At 43.2% G+C, this 21741-nt stretch overlaps 1 protein-coding gene and 1 long non-coding RNA gene across 6 annotated transcripts in view; both read right to left on the bottom strand.

Moving 5' to 3' along the window:
• Positions 1-1667: 1667 nt before the first annotated feature.
• LOC118242026 lies at positions 1668-14695 on the bottom strand. The gene is made up of 4 exons (XR_004776510.1): positions 14642-14695; positions 6049-6176; positions 1922-2072; positions 1668-1738 (listed from the first exon to the last, which is right to left on the bottom strand). It is a non-coding gene; the product is annotated as an uncharacterized LOC118242026 (long non-coding RNA).
• An 882-nt stretch (positions 14696-15577) lies between these two features.
• Positions 15578-21741, bottom strand: part of LOC113582219 (F-box/WD repeat-containing protein 7) — a 66453-nt gene continuing 60289 nt past the window's right edge. For all 5 annotated transcript variants that reach the window (XM_027017879.2, XM_035530339.1, XM_035530340.1 and 2 more), the window contains 2 exons: positions 20214-20424; positions 15578-18366 (listed from right to left, as the gene is read on the bottom strand). In XM_027017879.2, the coding sequence (XP_026873680.2) occupies positions 18098-18366; positions 20214-20424 (480 nt within the window). In that variant the 3' untranslated portion in view covers positions 15578-18097. The remainder of the gene's footprint in view (positions 18367-20213; positions 20425-21741) is intronic.

Here is a 21741-nt window from a genome sequence, read left to right as displayed (position 1 = left end):
CAAAAAGTGAGGGGGAAGAAATCTAAATCACAACTGTTGGTAAAGATGCTGCTAATAAAACCCCCTATTTTTCTACATTTCCAGAATACAAGGTTTAATTTTAATGGAGCCTTAGTCACATTGTTTGGTTGTGTTTCATTTATAGTGTTTTTTCAAAATAATAGCATGTGTTTTCACCAAACCCAACCCAATTTCAACTAATCCCTCAGTTAACCTGAGAGATTACCTTATTTCTCAGCAAACTCTCATTTGATCACCTGTACTTAAAATAATTTTAAAAGCATTTTAATTAGTCCAAGCTGCTACATTTTGATATCTGATTTTTTTTTATTAATCCAGTGTTATTTACTTTCAGAATACCTCTACTATGACTTATCCCGCTCAAACTTCCAACTTGCAAACCTTTACAAACAACCTGAAAAATCTTTGTGATTAAAATTCTAATTTAACTTCAAAGTAATGCAATATACAGATCCAAAATCTCACTTATTGGATATGGTGGAGCAGACAGAGGTAAGTCCATTTACAAAAGAATGGTTTTGGGGTTATCTGTAAATTGCATGTGAATCTCAAAAGATTTCTATTTCTTTTGTTGTCAGTGAGTTTGCCCTCAACCCTTTAAGAATGGTTTAAGATCAGAATATCTTCCATCTTAATCTTTGGATAAGTAGGTCTTTGAAAAACATTTCATTTTCAGTGGTGAAATGTATTAGAAGAACAGGGCAGATAACCCAGTGTTGTAAAGATCAAAGTGGCAGAAGCTCGACACATGAAAGAATGGCACACTAGACCAGCAGATATGCAAGATGTTTCTTTTCCCCTAGTCTGGGGGGTGGAGGAAATGTGGGGGAGAGGAGGCCAAAACAGAATAGGACTGTAAAAAGCTCTCCTAGGTTGGTGGGGGGTTTAACATTGGACACAAGGACACATAGAGAAGCCAGTCATTTCTCTGTGAAGGTCAACAAAAGGTCTGTCAAACATCATAAAACCCAGTGCACATGTAGCAGAGCACAGCTGAGCGCTAGTGCCAAGACTGGGGGGGGGGGGGGGGGAGATTTCTTTCAATTAACCTTGAAAGATTTTGAAAAAAAATCAGATCATCAAGGACTTGATGATTATCTTTTGAGTAGAATTAGATAAGTAAGTAACCAATCTGGGACTGGTTTCCCAAAAGCATTGCAAAACAAAGATGATTGTTAAATGATAGAGCATCGTCCTGAACACTCTCTGTCCTTTAATATTTGAACACTACATTGCTTTTGAGAAATGGGCTCTGATTGGTGCAGTGCTATGGGGCTCCCAGACCAGTTTTGAACACCATGTAAGCTCAGCAGTTAAGGTAGTGTACTAGTAATCAGAAGGTTGCCAGTTCAAGCCCCACCACTGCCAAGTTACAGTTGTTGGGCCCCTGAGCAAGGCCCTTAACCCTCAATTGCTTGATTTGTACTTGGTGTAATTGTACGTCACTGTGGATAAAAGTGTCTGCTAAATGCTGTCAATGTAAAATTTGTACTACAGTGTACTTTGTGACCCCTGCAGACCCAGGCAATTCTGTATGATGCACTCACACCAGGATGGTTTGCCCAACAGACCACAATCATTCTGGAAAAAGGGCACTTATGTTGTCCTTCCTAACAGACCCAGAGAACAGTTAACCTACCCTCTGGTTCGTCTTTAGACATGAAGCCAAGGCAACTACAGAGGATCCAGGAGCTGGAAGAAAGTCCAGACTGAGACTCTGAAAAAAGAATATACCTTCTGTATATAGTTGCCAGACTGAAACTTCCAGACAGTATTTGTTGCAGAATGTGTGTATGCTTGTAAAGAGTTGACTATTTAATGTTGCCTTTGAGCCTTTCTAAAAACTGTATCCAAATTTTAAGACTTTTATCTATGTTGATTCTGGTGTTTTCTCTCCCACCTGTCGCAGGTCGTTTGCACTGATTTGCACTACCACATGGGCAGCCTCGCATGCTGTGCTGTCCTGGAGTGTGTCCATCTTCCCTGTCCACTGTTAGCCTGGATGCAACACTACTATGAGCATCCAAACGTCCACTTCAGCTCCTCTCCCACTGCAGACACAAACGCTGCAGTAGAATACGCAGAGGCAGTAGATGCATATCAGCACTTCTTGTCCTTTAAGGTACCCTTCTGACCACCTCCAGTTTGTACACACACACACACACACACACACACACACACACACACATTGTTGTTGACACTGAAAGTATAACTTCAGAAGGTTAGATGATGATTCAACTTTCTCTGAGAGGCTGTGCAAGAAATTTCATTTTAATAATTACATATAATTAAAAAGTACTGCCACAAACAGAGCTAAGACAGTGCCCCACTGGGCAAATGGTCAACTTTAACTATTGATAATTGCTCCAAATTTGGGTGCGATATCAAACGTTGTTTGCAGCTCATTGCTAACCAGTCCGTGACTTTAAATCTCCTTCCGAAAGATGTGCGAATGCCCTGTCGTTCTGAACCACACTTACCTACTTGCATAGCCCATTTATTATCGAGTGCAGTTTGCGTTAGCCCGCTTCAGCTCATCATTAGCGGTCAGTTTCTGATCATTCGACTTGGCAGACCACCCTCGGCCCGGCAGTGACACAGACATGTGCACCCCCTGCAATACTACTGTGCCTGATGCTATTATACCAGCACGACACACACTACCACTGCCAGTAATCTGGTCAACAGTGGTCCTGTGGTCAGGAACCAATCAGTGATGAACAGGAGTAGAGGCAGACAACTAGTGGCCTAATTAGGTACCTATTAAAAGTACCTGCAACTTAAATATACACAATAAAATGCCTGGTGAGTGTTGGTGCAAACTATTAGAATGCTTAGTGAAAAAAAAAAAAAAAAAAAAAAAAAAAAAAAATAAAAAAAAAAAAATATATATATATATATATATATATATATATATATATATATATATATATATATATATATATATATATATATATATATATATGCCAATGTATACACGAAAAAACACATACACTGTGCATATATATAACTGTTGAACACTTATTGGTCTGGTTCTGTATTACTACAAGGAATAATGACATCACAAATAATATAAATTGCTATATAAAATAAGCTATGTTAAAATAAAAAAAGTGTCCTTTATGTAAGAGACAACTTATGCAAGGAGAAATAAATCAGGGTTGGAGAACCGAGAGGGAAGCTGTCAGAACACTTGTCCTTCGCTGTGGCATTATGAAATAAACTCGGAGCGAGCACAGTAATGGGGGAAGGCTGCAAGTCTCCCTCACCGCAGACGAGACTCCTACTGTCAACATAGAGAAAGAGAATGCGAGAGAGGGTCAGAGAGAGAGAGAGAGAGAACATAGAGAGGGCAAAAAAGAGAGCTAGTAGGAGAGGAAAGAAAAAAAACATTGACGGAGAGAGAGTTAGAAGGAGAGACAGGAGAGTATGAAGCAGGCTGTGTACTGTCCCCTCTAGTCTTCTCCTTGTATATCAGTGGAAGAACTTCCAGCAAGCCTTTAGGGAGCACTGAAGTTTTCATATGATTTCACTCCTACTGACACACAAGGGCAAGACACACAGAAAAGAGGAAGGACGTCTCACATACTGGAATTCTGCAAACCTTCTGGAATTCATAACATGGAACACCGCTAAGTCTTCTTGGAGTCCTTCTGCAACACACTTGATCACCATCTCCTTCTGCGAGGGATCACAGTGACACACAGATCTTCTCGACCAGCTGAAAATGCATCTGTACCCATTTCGTCTTGCTGTGGCTGTTATTTTAATGTCATCACATCTTCCATCATTTTCTAATGTGGGTCTTCAGCTGTTCCGCTGGCAAAAGAAACAGTACAGCTCAGCAACTGCAGAGAAAGTCCTCATTAACATTACATCATCCAGGACACCACCTGTTCCGGAAACATCCCTCCACAAAACATTTATCAGATTCAGCCACTTGTTGGAATCCTTCCCCAAATCTGTGTCCTGGGAAATGAGATCAGTCATACCTCCCATGCCCTCTGTTATTCTCACAGCAAAAACATTAACTTACAAAATACCTGCTATCACTTCTCTTTTGCCCAGAAACTATGCTATGACTTTAATTACCCAGTTACCCAGCAAGCAGTTCAGTACAGGTGGTACACCAGACACTTGCACAAAAAGAGCGACTCCTAAAAATGGCAGACACTGAGGTTCACTGTGTTCTGCTTAAAGGTTCATGTTCAGGTGGCCTCAAATGTACAAAGATAAATTCCAGAGCCAACACTACAACTGAGAGAGAGAGAGAGAGAGAGAGAGAGACAGAGACAGAGAGAGACACAGACACACCGCAGACAGGGCCCGAGACTTCCGACTAGCGTGGCCTGCTCCCACCCTGATGACTCACTCTCCGCAGTGAGCTGTGGCTGGGAGACGTGGTGTGTGTCGCACGTCAGCAGGCTGAGCTCGGAGCGACTGTGGGTAACTGGGAGGGTGTCTTTCAGGCTGACCTCAGCACTGTATTTCTGTCCATGTGCGTCACTGCCGAACCCCACATCATTTACGACCCACCACAAATGAGAGGTTTTTGCAACAGAAATAAATAAATAAATAAATAAATAAAAATTCTCCCTGTTGCATAACAGCAGAAAGCCAAATGTACTGTCAAAAGGAAGGGCTGATCCAGTGCAGTGAGAGCACAGTGTTTGCCTCACAGAAACCATCCAGAACTCACCCTTGGCTCCTCTTGCTCATACTCTTCTGACTTGGCTCAGGTGGGCCTTCATAATTACCCGACAAGACTGGCAGTAGGAACCACAGGCCCAGGGCAGATCTGCCTTTCTACCGGCAGACCCACAGAGGTGTTCATTAAGCATCAAGGGCAGCTTCTCTCAGACACCGAGGCACAGCGAGCCACACCAGTCTGCCGATGGACCGTCAGGACAAACGGAGCATTACCAGACAGTGCGACTCTGGCTGAGGTGCAGGGTAATTCTGAGCATTACTGACGGTGGGACTATGATTGAGGCACAGGGTAATTCCAAAATGGCACCAGTGCAACTGTGAGCATGTAGAGTGTGGACAACTAAAGTACAGACCTGGCTTCTCTGCAGTCTAATCACATTAAATAATGGAGCACATTGGTATTGGGATGGGAAATGAATGCAGTGCTGTCCCTGCTTTTATAGCAGTGGGCTTTTATGATGTGCTAATGAGTCCATTAAGACAGACCAAGGTGTGTGGTCACGGGCTGACCAGAACTACAGGGACAAAGTGCAAAGGAGAGCAACACAAATAGCAGCCCCCTCAGCAGGGCTCCGAGGGGCTCCGCTCGGTCGGGAAGCTTGGTGGTCTTATACCCTTTACCCATCTTAATAAGACCCTTCATTTGGGACAAAACTCTCACATATGAGGACACACTCAGTGAGTGTCCTAAATAAAATTAAAGGCCAGTTAAATGAGGCATAAGAGCTCAACGACAGTAGTTTCTGGAAAGGGTTTTGTTCCTCAAAAAAGAAACAGAAGAAGCAGTTGAGATGAGCGCATTCACCATTTGGATGTATTGACTGAGTCATTGTGTGAGAACTGATTTTACGCAAGAAAAAGTCCAGCACAACTTAAGCTGCTCGGTCCAGCAGAAATATATATCTTAGATTTTCCCCTTCATGCCTTGCTCATCTCCTATAGAGCTCCATAATTACCTCATACGCTGTGTAGCAGTGGTCGTCTGGCACTGCATTTGGTAAACACTGCTCCTGTTTGTAGCTTCTGTGTTTGTTCATGGTTTCATAAGGCAGGGCAGCACAATGAGCTCTACTCCACACAGGCAGCTGGCCTGACCTTCGCACAGCTTCAACAATGATGAAGGCCCTACTGCGCCCTGATAACCTGCCCCAATGATCTACTGCTGCCTCCCCCATTACAGCACAGTCACTCAGAGAGAGAGAGAGAGAGAGAGAGAGAGAGAGAGAGAGGCAGGCAGACAGAAAAAGAGAGTAAAGAGTCACAGACAGGCGAGGATAGAGCAACAACATGGACACTGGAGATGAGCTGTTACTTTACCTGGTGTGCGATATGCCCTTCAGTCTTGCTCGACAGGCCTTAAACTTGTTTGGGCCATGAAGTCCTGTGGTAGACCTGCACCCTGTGGGGCTTGTGGCTCCAGACACTCACAGCCAGAGACTAGACCACTGAGAGCCAGATATGCAATTATGACCAGCAGACCGGAAAAAAAAGGAAATTAGAGATTTATCTGAATTAAGCCCAGAGTGCATCAATTCTTCAGTGTATTCATACTCATATATCTTTGTGAAACAGATTATGAAATTAAGTGCATTGTGACAGCAATTTAACCCTTCCTAACCCATGCAGCACTTGGCCAACGAAAGTTCCAACAGCAAGTCAAGAACACTGCATCTGCATTTGATTTTCTTTATTTTTCTTTAAGTTTTAACAACTCCTTTCTTCTGTCAGTCATTTATAAATGAAATCAGATATGCCAGAGATAATGGAGTTTGTCAAAACAGAGATGAATAAATTACCCAATTATCCTGACCATGCCCTCTGCTGTGCTCTGTCAGCAGCAGGTGGATGGCTAATGCATCCTCAAAGGAACAAATTATCTCACCCATAACCAATTCTATACCTGCTGCTAATCTTAATCAGCCACAACCGATAACTAATCTTAGGATTCCCGAGCATACATGAAGTTTGAAACATCCTTTGTAGATTTCTCGCATAGACTTTGCCCATGCTAATGGAATTGGAATGCCACATGCCTACTACTGATGATATAATGATGGCATTTATCCATCTTTAAAAATACCAATCAAATAATTCTACAACCAGTTAAGAGTTAGAGTCCCATAGAGAAACCCCCACTCCTGAGAGGGTTAATAATGTCTTTCATTTCACTGGGAAACCATCATCCCCGTCCCTCGGAGGAGCAGAGGACAAACGGATAGAGGCTATTAAAGAGTGCAAAAGCTCTGGGGACATTTGATGTGAGCAACAGATTGGTAGATAGAGTGTTCAAGCAGTGCATGCGGTCCGTGCATTTGAGGAAGAGAGATTGGCTCCTCTCCTAATGACATTCTACCTAACCAAAGTCATTTTCTATTGTTTTGCTACATTCATTATTTAGTGGGCATTAATATTGCATGCTAAGGTGCTGAGGTTAGGAAGAAATAATGGATGCTCAGTGTTACCAATAGATTTAGGGTGTGAATGTTATTTATTTGTATGTCTTTGTGGTTGGGTTACAGCATTTTGTAGCTGATATGAAGACAACGGGTCTGTAATTACTGCACTGTGGGAAAATATGGCTGGTTCTCACATTCAGTCAGCACAGCATGGATGATAATACAGCAAGGCTGGAAAATAAGGGTCCTTTAATACTGCAAGAGTAAAGCCTGAGCTGGAGCAGGGCACTGGTGTTATGGGTGGTTTACATTATAGACTATAGACCGAATGAGGGTGTGTGCATGTTTACAAGGGTGCTAACCTCTAGATGGTTAGATAGCTAGGATAGATTGATATCTCAGTCAAACTTTGTTGATCCTGGAGGAAACTACATTCTCAGTATTAGATCCAAACTCAACTTAATATTGCTATAAACAAAACTGAAGGTATTTTTGTGTGAGTAAGTGTGAGAGTGTGTTAAAGGCTGTTGAAGCGGGTGTGCAGGTTTCTTGCTGACATAAAAGATTTACTGGCTTCAGTATTGACCACAGTCTCAGACACCCTGGTGCATGTATGTGCATGCACATGTGCACAATCAATCATTCACACACATGCACACACTTTTCTCTGTCTTGGAAATGTTGACAGCCATGGTACATACATTCACAGGCACATTCATCTTCTGATTGCCCCACGGCTCTACAATATACAATATTAATACAGATGTAAATAATAAATGTGCAAAAACAAGACAACAAGATATTGCCAATCTAAATGGGGTAATTAACACACAATTAATGTAGTGCACACAGGATCTGGAATCAAATATGTTTGGGGGGGGAGGGGGAGAGAGAGAGAGAGAGAAAGAGAGCTAATTTCTTGCTGTAATTCTGTTTAAACCATACATAGTTCAGTTTTATTCAGATGAACTCTGTAAGAATTAAATTGCTGCTGGATTTTTAGTGCAATCTATCTTTTTTTTTTTTCTTTATAGCATTCTATGAATCAACACCAATTCACATGTCCATACCCTGAGTTATGGCTGTGACGTCATCGTTTTTCAGGCTCTTGAGCTTTGATGAATGAGATGGTAACAAAGCCCCTGGATGCCTAATGCAAAACTAATGTGTGGGGTTTTTTTTAGTATTATTTTATTAGCTTGTCCTTCTGTTCTCATTACTTCACATGCATGGACTAAGTGCAGGCTCAAGAGAGCAAAGCAAAATAAAAACCCTCTCATTCAATTAGCATCTGAGTGGGTTAAGATTATCCATGTTGGTCACAGAGTTCAGTGGTAGCTTTAGCGTTTTGGACTGAAAATCCAACTAAGCAGCAACTCCCTCCCCCTTTGAGGCAACAAACCCAAACTCTCAGCGACTGTACAAGTGGAAGAGCCTCAGCTCTACTGTAACCTGACCTATAGGAGTATTCACTCCTATATACATTAACAGTAGCAACACTTCTACATTTTGGAACCACAGTGAAAACTCTAGAATCTTCTAGATTAGGACTAATGGGAGAGTTTGAGAGATCTGACTCTTCTGCACTGGCAGGTTCAGGCTGTGACCACAGCAGCTGTGTCTGCCATATACTGTCCTATCAAGCACAGGCGACAGTGATGGTTCACTCTGAATGCATTACAGTGCTGCATATTTTGTGATCATTCAGATTATGTGGGCGAGGAATAAATCCCAAGATATCTAGCAGAGTTTCTGAGCCTATTTTATTCTCCATTCAGCACTGAGAACATCCTCAATTCTGAACTGTGTAAAACCCAGGCTGGGCAGTCAGAAAACTGCAGAGTCTGATACAGAAATCCACTCTGTTCTAATCCTCATTACCCAAAGCATGCCTTTCACACTCTCCTTCACTCACTCACTCACTCACTCTCTCTCTCTCACACACACACACACGCACACACTTACTTTACCGTACTGCAGTGTCAGATCCTCTGTATGCAGATAATGACATTAGAAATTGTAATCAATATGACAAACCTAGATACATCCTAGACTTTCAACAATGTCCGCAAAAGTCTTGACTCCTTTTACTCTAGTAAAAACATGGTGCCATAGCAACAAACAGTGCCTGAAGGCAGTATAGGATCAATTTCAAAGCCGACAGAGTGTTATTACACAAGAAACTGTGGAATTGGAGTGCAATTTTAAAGAAAAAAAATATTGAATGAATGGTATGTATTACTGTATTCTGCTAACGTGTTTTCCATACAATGGAAAACACATTCGGCATGTTTTGGCTTTGCTTACATTCCCATCATGAATTTAACCAGTGATGACAACAACAGAGTGCCTTGCTGTGAAAGTCAGAAAGAGGAACGGGGTCGACTTCAAAGTCTGGTTCTTCCTTTAGTGTGTTTTTATGGCTGTAGTGGTACGTTTGTGCGTTTTAGATCCTCCTGGTGGCTGATGAAAGAGAGTGAAGGCTTCTCTTATTTTTCTATCGATTTATGCGTTGTGTGAACTCCGGTTCTCAGTCAATACAGTGCTGACTTGGCTCAGATCAGCGAAGACAGTGATGCTTTGCCATCGTGCTGTGCTAACATTAAAATGTTAATGCCGTCTGTCACATGTCAAGATTCCCTTGGTATCAAAGGTTTCTCAGCAATGGCAGAGGCCACAGGAATTACCAACCATTTCTTATTACAGAAGACCCATCAGTCATGCTGGACTGATGTTTTGTTCAGCAAATCTGTATTAGCATCACATACAGTAACAGTCCAGGGATGAAACACAATGTCACTTCTATCAGCCATGGCCTATTACATTCTGAAACTGCAATGAGAATTTTAGAACATTACAGAAAGAAAATGTGCACCTCAGAGAATGAACGATCTAGTGCCAGTTCCTCCTGTGATAGTGATCACTGATCTAAGACATGCTGGCAAGCACCTCTAATTAATAGGATTTCAGGCCTTAAATAGGTTACTGCATAACGGCTCTTCCATCCTCTCAGCTATTTTAACATATTCAGGTCCCACCACCATGACTGGAGACACTAGACTAGATCATAAAAGCTGAGAAATGCTCATACAGTGAAATATAGGCGCAGGACTGGACTGTCCTACAGGACAACAGGATGACAAGAGTATGTCAGAATTCTTTACATCCAAATGAACAGCTACTGCTACCTCTGACTCAGAGATGAAACATAACAACTTATCTCTGCCTTATACAGATCTGGGGCTTTCCTGGGAACTTTAGGAAGTTTTCAAGAAACAGCTTTCAGTCACTGCATTACACTTTTAACAGATATAAAATAGTAAAAATGCAGTTTGTCCCATCTTTTCCCTTTTCGCTGTTTTAAAATTCTAAATGAAAAATCACTAAACAAACAGACTTCCAAGCACGGCAATAACTGGGAAGGTGTCCAAACCACTGCAACAATGAGCTTAAAGGACCATTGCATTTGAAATGTACTTGGGTGTAATGGCTTCATCTGTCTGTTTTCCATTTGTGCTGCCTGTATTAAAAACAAACAAACAAACAAACAAAAAACAACAGACTGAAAGGACTGCGTCACTCCTCCTCAAGCTATGAGTAATAACTGTTCATGGGAGGAACCTTGCAGTAGATTTCAGATGAAGGAGAAGATAATTACTGTCCTGAGTGTCCCTCACTACAGTGCCTAATAACTGCCAATAAGAAGCCATCTTCTTTCTGCACTTTCCACTCTGTGTGTGTGTTAAGTTTTCTCTCTCTCTCTCTCTCAGTGTTTACTTTGTGTGTATGTCATGGACATGTAAAAGCAGGATTCTAATGATTAGTGAGATGACCTATGCAGAATAACACCACCATTTAGATCAAACACTGGTTTTGTTTTGGGGCAATGGGTCAGCATGTGACCACTAGTCACAGCAGAATCAATAAGCAGCAAAAAGCCAATTAGGCCACTGATTACCCAGCAGCTCAATTAGCAGAAATTACAGACACAGGCTTACAGTTAGCCAAGCAGCGCTGCCAAATAGCTTTTATATCATGCAGTCCTACGAAACCAGCAGACTCTCAGAGCAGAAACAACTATGCAATGGGAACCATTGTCTTAAACAAACACAAAAAACCATTCCATACATCAGCTGCAGTAGAGCAAGCCGAGTGAATCTATGTGAATCGGAGCGCAGGACAGTCAGAAGGGAGAACGTGTGTCTCTCTCTCTCCTTTGCTTCTCGCTGGCTCTGCTGGCAGAGTGAAGCCCTGCTGGAACATGAGCAGTGGGCATTGGCCCTTTCCCCTCACGTGTGGGAGCTGGCAGAGGCGGAGCAGTAATTAGCTCAACTGGCAGAATGCCCACAGGGTCATTCTGAAGCAGCTCACGCTGGCTCCAAACGCTCAGCCTCCAAATGTTACGTCCCTCAAGAGCGGAAGGCCCTGGCGAGAAAATGTCACTCATTTGCAGCCGCTCTGTCTTCACACTCACACATTCACACAGTCATACTCTGTATTTTCTTGGAGATGTCTGGTGTTTCTCTGTCTAAGTGGTTGAGCAGGGTTTGGGAGATTAAACCTCCTGAAATTACACATTGTCTGCAGGTATGGTCACTCTCATGGCCAAACACCACAAGCAGTTTTTTCTGATTTCTGCTGCCGTTATGTGCTGCAGAGGCAGTTTAGTGGAGCAGGAGTGATGGATGATTAAGCATCTCTTCGGGGTTGATTAGTCATGCCTGGAATTAAGGGTCCATGGTGCAATGGGTGAGGGGGATGAGAACACATCAGAGATATCGCATGCAATCGAACTCAAAAATGGCCATCCTGACACCTCTCGCTCTCAGGCTATCCATCAGTGGTGCCCTAAGCGTCCGTTTCCATGACGACCGTAGCAGCTCATATGCTGGCAATTTACCAAAGCTCAGTTACAGCTGTTCAGAAGTGTGCATTCTAATAGGCGTTTGCAGGTCTATGAGATAGAAGTCGTGTCCCACAGGGCAAAAAACATGTAGTGTAAGAAAAGTGAATGGAGCTGAATAACCATCATCTGAAGAACAAAAACAATGAAGTTAATAAGACAGAGAAAACAAAGCTTTATCACTCGGTGCATTTCTATCACAAGCCTCTCACAAACATTTATATACACAGCAGGATGTCTCACTTAGGATATTCTTGCTTTTATCCATATAATGATTTTTTATTTTTTTTGCTCTGGAACAAGAAAACATGATTGCAGAACACTCCAAACTGAAAGTTATGACCCTATTGTCTGTGATGAGGTAGAGTGTTTAATAACTACAGTTTGCTCAGCTTTTGATGAAAATCAGAAGTTTAAAGTGGCGTGAGTAAAAACAGTCACAACGAACTGACAGGCCAACTGATCGAGAGACCGATATGGCCAGACTAGCACACAGTGTAAAGCCTATTAACCACATAACAGTTAGCCAGTCATCTCAAAACCACATGCTAGACATAGTCAAACAGATCAGTTCTGTGTTTTTCTGTTATAGAGTATAATATAGAGAATGATAATCCTGAACAAGCTCATATAAAGAAAATTTATGCCATTCTTGTTTGCCCATCATGCTCCAGGCAGGTTGAAAGCCTTTCTCATACACATCTGAGCAGACACTTCACACTTTGGCAGTTTGTAAACAAGACCATAAAACAAACAAATAAATAATAATTAAAAAATCCTGCTTCCCCAACCACCCACCCCCTGGTCAGCCTCACCACTGACTGAAAACCAATCAAATTAGGATGATGAATAAATGTATATTCAGAGCTTCGTTATGTGATTGCGTGCATGTTTCTATGTATGTAAAGTTTGACTGGATAATACTTCTGTTGCCGCCGTACGCCAGTGTGCAGTTAATTTGCCGCAGCATCAACGTGGCCGTGAGGCAGCTGTAGAGAACAGACATCCTGCGTTCCCAGCTGATATAAAGCTTTGTACATTCTTCTCATCTCAATTCTAGAACATTCTGTGCTCCTCCATCACAAATACCTCATTCCCCATCTCACTTTATCTCTTCCACGCACGGCCTCACTGCCCCCAAAACACCAAACCCACAGACCTCATTCCCTTCTCCCCACCACCTGGGTACCATTAGAACCCAAGTCTGTAGCACAGCTGAATTAAACCCTATTAAGGCAGAGAATTTATGATCCATATTAATATGGAAATGCATATTGAACTGGTTTCTTAAAAGTGCCAATGGATGATTCACACCTAGAGTGCTGTGCCCTAAGCCTGGCTGCATTCGCATGACAATACATTTTCAAATTATAATGTACTGAGGAAAAATAAGAATAACCTACTTTGTTAGAAAAGAGCAGGAAAAAAAAGTCAGTTCCTAGTCTGACCTGGTTAGAATTAGAAAGAACTGTATTGACTTCTACAGGAATACGGAAATATACCTGTGGCACGTGTGTGTTTACGTGTACGATTAAAGAATCCAAACCTAATTAATACAATTGCAAGATAAGGAAGCCTTACACAAAGCGCGGCAATGCAATGTGTGCCAGAACAAAGTGTACAGAATAACATAACATTTATTCCACAACGCTGGAAAAAAAAAAAAAAACCGTTCTGTGCTGTTTCCTAAAGCTTCTTAATTTTAAAACGTGAGTATTATGCTCTAGCGGTGGCGTAGGTTTCACGCCGCCAAATCTAGCACATACGAGTAGAGTGAGCAGGATTTGTTGGACACGCCCCCAGCCCCCCCCATCCCAAACAACGCCTACGCGCTCTGGCTGTTATCTTGCTGTGCTTTTGGGAATTCCATCCCTGAACATTACAAAATGACATCTGACCCCGAAAATCAAAAAAGGCGAGGCGTCTGTCAAAACGCTTCATCTGAAGTGCCACTGGCAGTCTACGAGAGACTCGCAAAGTTGGGCGACATTTTTCTGCGGAATTAATTTTTAAACTACATTACCCGCGTGAGCCACTGTTTACTCCTATCTTAAGACTTTATTTTCCTTTAGATGTGAATAAAAGAAACCCAACATTAGAAACGGCAACAAAAGCACATAATCCTAGACGAAGCAGAGCTGCCTGGCAGCCTGTTTTAAGAACTCGGGGACTCGTGGGGAGAAAACGGAGCATCTGCAAACAGATCCAGTTCCAGTTGCAGCGCAACTGGACCCGTAATGCGTGTGTGTATAAGGAACATTAATCGCAACAACATTAATCGCAACGGAACAAGCTTGTGTTTTATACTGGTGAATTAAACACGTTGGTACAACGTGGCTCCTCCTACTCATAACAAGCAGCTCAGTTACAACAGATATGAACATATGCAGTCCTGGAGAGTCATAGCACCGATTAGACCGGGCTTTGCCTTACACTACCGCATCTATGAGAAACGTCATACATGACTGATGAGTTGCACGGTGCGAGTGCGAGACAGGAATGCTGATTTGCACGCGCCCGACAACATTAAATCCTCCAGGACTGGAAATGAGCGCAGCTCACAGCTCATGCTGTGGTTCCGTGTACTCCGACCCCACAAACTCGGGCTCACCTTCGCAGTGCCTCGCTGCTGACGATGAAAATCAGCACCTGCAGAGCGAGCAAACCTCGGCCGATTAGCGTCCCGAGAGAGGGGCTTCCGGTGCGTCACCGGCCAGGTGAGACAGGAGGACGCGCGCACAAACCTGCCCGGCAGAAAAGCGCGATGCTTCGAGGCCTTACCCAATAATAGCGGGTTAATGGCAAACAAAACTGGCTTATATCGCAAAGTTAGCATCGCCACTTTTTACGCTTGAAGCATTTTATCTTTGCTTCGCTTCTAGCAGAGATCCATAACAAAATTACAACCTTGTATAGCTCAAATATCAGCCAGCCTGGCCCACTGGGGTTCAGTCCTCTTGGCTTTCACTCTTTGGTCTTACTGTAGTTTCCATAGAAATGAAACTGTTTTTAAGATCGGAAGTTTGCCGCAGAGTGGAAGCATTGCTAGGCAACAGTCTAACGCAAACCATGTAGCCTTGAGCCTTTGTAAGTCTCATTCACGGTCAATTCCTCAGACAGCGTGATTTAGAGAACAGTCATCTCATCTATCCATACTACATGAAGCTGAATGCCCGATATTTGTTCCCTGTCATTTCAGTCTTTTATCGTCTTGGGCCAAGGACCCTCAGAACATTTGCTCGACCTTCATGCCCTTTTCACATGTGAACTCGCTCTCCTGCCAGAGGGAGATAGAGTTGTGTGCTAGTAATTGTATTAACGAGCAAATCATACATGTTACTATGGAATATAGTGTCTTGATTACTCGTAGAAAGCAACATAAGCGCTTTCTATCACAGGGTACAGCGGCGTTTGTGACAGTTCAGCTAAATGTCTACGAGGAAGTGCCAAAGACGTACTGTGTTGCAGTGGTGTCTGCTCCAAGCTTGGTGAGCATGAACACCATTCTCTATTCAGCAGGCTGGAAGGAACATTATCCCTTCAGGAGTACAATAAACCGTAGAAGCTTTATTGGAAACATGACACTTTAACACAGTGACAAACAAAGACAACCCAAAAAAAAAAAAAAAAAAGTAGTTTGAAATGAAAAAAGAAAAAGGGAAAAACAAAAAAATAACCCCACATTTTATTGCACTTAAGTTATAAGAAAATAAAAATTCTAAGTGAATCAAACCAAGAGAATCCCTTTAAGGTCTTTTTTTTAATCTGTCTGTTACACCAGGCAGTTTACAGGAATTTAAAAAAAGAAAGAAGGAAATAAAAACACCTCTAATGTCTGATTTCTCAAACCAGACCATAAATAAAAGAAAAAAATAAAACAGGAGAACGAACATTGTTTTTTTATTGTAATATACAGTGTTAAACCACTTTCACAGTTCAGCTTGAGTTGTGACTCGGAGAATGAGACGAAAGGTTTGGCTACGGATGCTGCTGTGTCGTGTTCCCCTACGGAGCTGTGAAACATTTTACCAAAAAAAGAAAAAAAAACCACAAGAGCATGTCCAACCAACACCGGCACCAGCTTTGCGCTCCGCCTCATACAGCTCGAGATGGCGGGTTTAACAGTTCTCCTGTTTTTGTTTGTTTGGTTTTTTTTTAACTATCTTTTTGAGCTTCTGAATGTCGCTTAAGTCAATGCATCTGTACGAACGTTCTGTTCTGATTTAATGTGGACAAATGATTTCAATCACTTAACTAATTAAACATGACAAGGGATCTCACTCCTTTTTTTCCCAAATCGGTCAAACATTTCCCCACAGAACAGGGTGGTGATCTTTTGTCCCAAGGAATGTGTGAACAGTTTGCTCAAACACACGCGCGCTCGCTCTCTGTCTCTCTCTCGCACACACACTTGCACAAACCATGCTCACAAACACATCCTGCCATTAGATTCAAAGTCATCCAACGTTTCATCGCCATCGTTCTCCTGTTTTTCAGCCTCCTAGAGGCACATTTGGCTCAAGTTTCAGTGGCAAAAAGAAAAGAACATAAAGTCGGTTGTTTTCATATGTTGTTTTTGTTTGTATGCATGTCTGTGTCATTTTTGTTTAACTTTGTACTTTTTTTTTCCTTTTTTTTTCTTTTTTTTAAATATTTTTTAGAATTTAGTCTGGGACTAAAACGTCACAGCCAGTGAAAAGTTCCACCTCATCATTGTTTGTGACTAGCAGCATGAAGTTCAGTTTTGGCCACTGGGATGGATCGTACTGGGGTGGTTGAGGGGTGGGTGGGGTGGTGTGAAAGGGTGTTGATCCCATGGGACATATGGGTTTAAAAAAAAAAAAAAAAAAAAAAAAAAAAAAAAAAATTCCCCATCTCCCATGAAGCACCAGTACTGAGGAGAGCCAATATGAGCAGCCTGGTTTGACACATCAGAAGAGCAGGGCCTTCTCTGGAAACTGCAGGTCCAGATACGCCTTTCTGCATTAAAGGAAAGAATTAACAAGGGGGGGTGGGGGTGGGGGAAACCAAACCAGAACAAAACAAACTATATGAGGAGTCCAGAAAACAGCAGAAAGGTGATGTAGCTTAATACTGAGACTCACTGCTGGAAGCAGCAGGAAAAAAATCCAAACAAAATCTCGTGTAAAAACAAAGAATGACACTTGAATTCACAGTTCCGTGTTTTGAACTCAAAGTAAATGTGAGTGGAAAGATACCAACAACAATGATGACCACAACCCAGAGGAAAGCAGTGGGTGCAGGACCTGTGGACTAGAGAGGCTGAGGCGTGGCTGATACAACTGGCGGCCCTGGTTTGTTTGTTTTTTTTTCCTTTCAATTGAAATTTTTTTATTTATTTATTTAATTATTTTTTTTTTGTTTGAATTTTTTTTTTAATAACTCCTCACATTTAAACCACTCCTGCAGTATAAGCTCTCTCTCTATCCTTTAAACACTAACTGTATACACCATTCACCAAGTCTGTCCGAGGACAATCAGGTTTTTCCCTCACGTCATGCATACAGTGTTGACTTGTTCGTTCAGAAACAGAAAAGAAGGGGAGGAAGGGAAATGGAGTGGGGGGGGAGAGAAAAGAACAAAACAAAACAAAACAAAACAAAAGCTGTCCATCTGGGTGTGCACGGTCAGGCTTGAGTCACCATGTCTCTGTGCAAGGCTGCAGGAGGTGGGACTCCAGGAAAGCGTTCCAACCCCTTTCTCCTTGCTCCCAGCATCCTCCTGGGCTGTGTCCTTCCTTCCCAGAATGCATCGCTGTAGAGCAGTCCCTCCAACCCCCCACCCCCCTCGCTCCTACCCCTGTTCGAATCGGAACCCAAACCGTGGCGATGGCTGCCAAGGGGCAACCCACGAGCATGGCACAACGCGTGGAGGAGGAGATGTGAACGACTGAGCGAGCGAGCAAGCAATGGGTCCTGTTGCGGAGCTCCGTGAGGAGGCCCAGTTCAGGTTTGAGAGACCTACCTCTGTCTGCCCCCCCTCCCCACACACACCCTTATCTCCACAGCACGGCGATTCCTCCTCAGTTCCCCTGCCCCGTGGGGCTTCACTTCATGTCCACATCGAAGTCCAGCACCAGCAGCTTGGTCTCTTCCGTGCCATTACGGCTGCCCACAGCACACACCAGTTTGGTGTTGGAGGCACGAATCCGCCACACCACTCCACCACTGCCCCCACTCTCCAGGGTCACCAGGTTGCGGATGAAGTCGCCTGTGCGCAGATCCCAGAGCTTCACTGTGCCATCGTCTGAACTGGTGATCACAAAGTTCTTATTGAACTGCAGGCAGGTGACTGCACTCTGGTGTTTATGAGGACCTGGGACACACACGGACACACACATGGATTAGTGCTACTCATGCTTCATCAGAAGGTTACAACTCTGAAGTCTCAAACAGAGAAAGACTGAAAAAAAACAACAACAAAAAAAAAAAAAACCACTATAGCTTTTAAATGACCTTGTGTGCACATAGAGAGAGAGAGAGAGAGAGAGAGAGAGAGAGAGAACGAACATGTAACTATGGTTACAAGAAACACTGGCACATAACCGCTTTGGTTTTATGCTCTTGAGGTATGGTACAGCCTTCACGAACATACTACACAAGATATAGCTAAACTGACGCAAGACACAGCTACACATACATACCACAAAAGACAACTATACAGGCAGACTATACAAACACACATCATAAGACACCGCTATACATACACACACTACACAGGACACAGCCGAGCTTAAACCAGAGTGCCTGCCAGGGTGGGGGAAATATACAGGCTTGTCACTGCAGAGCGGTGTGGCAGCATGGGTGTGGCTTGCATGAAGGAATATTTTACAGCAATGTGAACCCAGTACTGCCTATAGTTCTCTCTCACTCCATGTCTGTCTGTGTGTATTTCAAGTTTCTCTGAAGACATACTCGTCTTTCTATACAATGCGATTCTCAATAAATTTCCTCCAAATACGCCAAGCTCTCTTTCAGACTACAAATACCAAAATATATGCAAATATATGCAATTTCCATAAAAAAAATAAATGTAGAAATAAATATATAAATCTCAGAAACCCATTATGCAAATGTTACCAAGTATTTAAGCCAATGCACCAAAACGGAATCACTGCTACTTGAGAGCAAAAAAGATTAAAATGAACATTTCCATTTCAAAGGCAAAAAACCCACTAATGATCCTTTACTGAAGTGGCTGGAGTCAAACATGAAAGAAAAGATGGCAGGTCCTTTAACCACTGATTTTAAACACAACACACCAACACACAAAGGTGGCTGATGATTGGACACCCCCACAACACATCACCCCACCCCCCCCCCACACCCAGCCCAAGACCCCTCCCTCCCTTTTCTTTTACATGGGCCCCGTGATCCATCTACCACCTAATCACCCTCTCAGCAGAATGAGATGGTGGGTGTGGGGGTGTATTGTTGTGGATTGCTCGTAATACTTGCTCAAATAAAAGCATGTACTGGAAAGGCACACTGACCTAAGTATGTAGGCCACAAATGGGAGAAGGGGAAAACAGAAAAGAAAAAAGATAAACCCCTCCGTCCCCTCCCCTCCAGCCTCTCAGTGGATCCTGTTGTTCCATGAGCCTCGTTAGCAAAAGTGCTCGGTTCATATGGGAATGTCTGGGAAGCCCCACATGCACGTGCACTCCAAGGTCTCTCATACCAAGAGACAAGAATAATAAGATACTTCTGCATGCACGTGTGCATACATGATGAAAAATATGACTAAGCTTCAGAACAGAGAGGGGAAAAAAAATTAAATGTTTTGATGACGGTGAAGCCATCTCTTTCACTACATCACAAATGGTGCTGAACACTGCAGCGCATCATAAACAAGCCAATTACCAGAAAGAGATTCTCAGTCCAGAAAAGCCAGCGGGAAGAAATAATAATAAAACCTTATGATGTGTTCATCAAAATTTCAATCTGCACGCAATCCAAGAACCTTTCACCTGAGAGCACCAGCAAGCCTAGTCATCAGTCATAATGAATGCAGAACTCCAAACAGCATCCACTACTAGATGATCTGAGATCCCACTCCACTCACCCCTCCGAGAAAGGAAGGAAAAAGAGAGATGGAAGAAGACAGAAGGAGAGAGGGTGCGCTCCCAGTTCTCATTTCTCCTGGTTAACCACCTGTCTCACCTTGCAGCGTCTGCAGGCATTGGCCCGTCTTGATGTCCCAGATCTTGACAGTGGAGTCAGCGTTTCCAGAGACCAGGATGTTGTCCTTGAGCTCCATGCCGCTGGTCAGAGACTGGTGTCCTGTCAGAGTGTGGATGCAGTTTCCCGTCTCTACGTCCCACACACGGATCGAAGTGTCCAATGAGCCGCTAACCACATGGATGCCGTCAAACTGCGCGCACACACACACACACACACACACAAACATACAGCCCTCTACCTTAGTGTATACACACATTACAAACACACAGCAGACACATACAAGGCACAATACAAACAAGGACGCTTGAGAGTTTCTTGGCCACTTGGCCAGTCTGTAACCAAAACTATGAAGGGAATGGACATTACTCATTCTGGTCTGCTGAAGGCTGTTCCTCCTCATTCTGCTCCTGGTCTTTCTCTTTTTCATCTCCCCTGGTTTTATCACCCCTCATCCAGAGGTTATGGCTTTGTCACCTGCACTGTGGAATGCTGGGATCGTATCTCGCCAATGACCACCAGGCTCCCAACTATATCACTATTGGCCTCAGTGATCCTTCAATGTAAATCCTGCATTATCAGTTCACCCAGTCATACCACCCCCCCCCCCCACCTCAACTAAAGGTTAATGTAGGAAATAAGCAGTAGAAACAACAATCATGACTGTCATGCAACACAGACAATATATGCATTATTCATCCCTTATGAACAAGTGATGTTTGCATGCTGGGAAAGGACTGACTGTCCCAATGCAGACGTGGCAGGGTTCAACTGGATTTGTTTTCATTCATCTAACAATGAGACTTGTTTACCTAAACCCCTTCATCTACTCCCCACCCACTGTTATTGTATTAAACGGCAGTTTATTTGATCACATTATCTGATGTAATTACGTTAAAGATCTTAACAAACCTGAAGCACAAATGAACAGAGCAGAATTATGAGGGGCTGGAATCAGGACCAAGCACCTGGTCACGCCGCTAACATGCCTCGCAAACATTGATATCACAACTTTCCCATGACAGTACATCACAACCATCCACACCACTGTCAGTGTATGTAGAGGAAATATCAGGTGCTCAGACAGGCAGTCTGAACTCTGCGTTCCACACGAATGACCCGTGAGCCAGAAGGACACAGGTCCACGGATCTGCCCATCTGCTACAGTGCTGCTGCCCGAAATAGAAACGAGAAGTGACGCTGAACACCCGTAGTGTTTAACCCCTCCCCCGAGCACAGTAAACACGAGAGGCACTTCGAGCACGGGCCGATCTGTCACATAATCCGCACAGGCAGGAACAGGCCTGCTGGGTCAGTGAAGGAAACGCCCTCAGGACAACTGCACAGTCATCACTAGCAGGAAGCTGCTTTTTGGTACTAGACGGCAGCCAGGAGTAACTCTGTGCCGTCAACACACTGCAGGGCTCTCACTCCAAAGTCTTTCCCAGGCACGGTCCCGCTGCATTGCAGATATGTGTGTGTGTTTTCACTCTTATCGCACCAGACTCAC

Source organism: Electrophorus electricus, chromosome 9 (genome assembly GCF_013358815.1).
Source record: "Electrophorus electricus isolate fEleEle1 chromosome 9, fEleEle1.pri, whole genome shotgun sequence".
In the NCBI taxonomy this organism is placed as follows: domain Eukaryota; kingdom Metazoa; phylum Chordata; class Actinopteri; order Gymnotiformes; family Gymnotidae; genus Electrophorus; species Electrophorus electricus.
The sequence above is the reverse complement of the archived record's forward strand: the minus strand, read 5'-3'. Positions and strand labels throughout refer to the sequence as shown.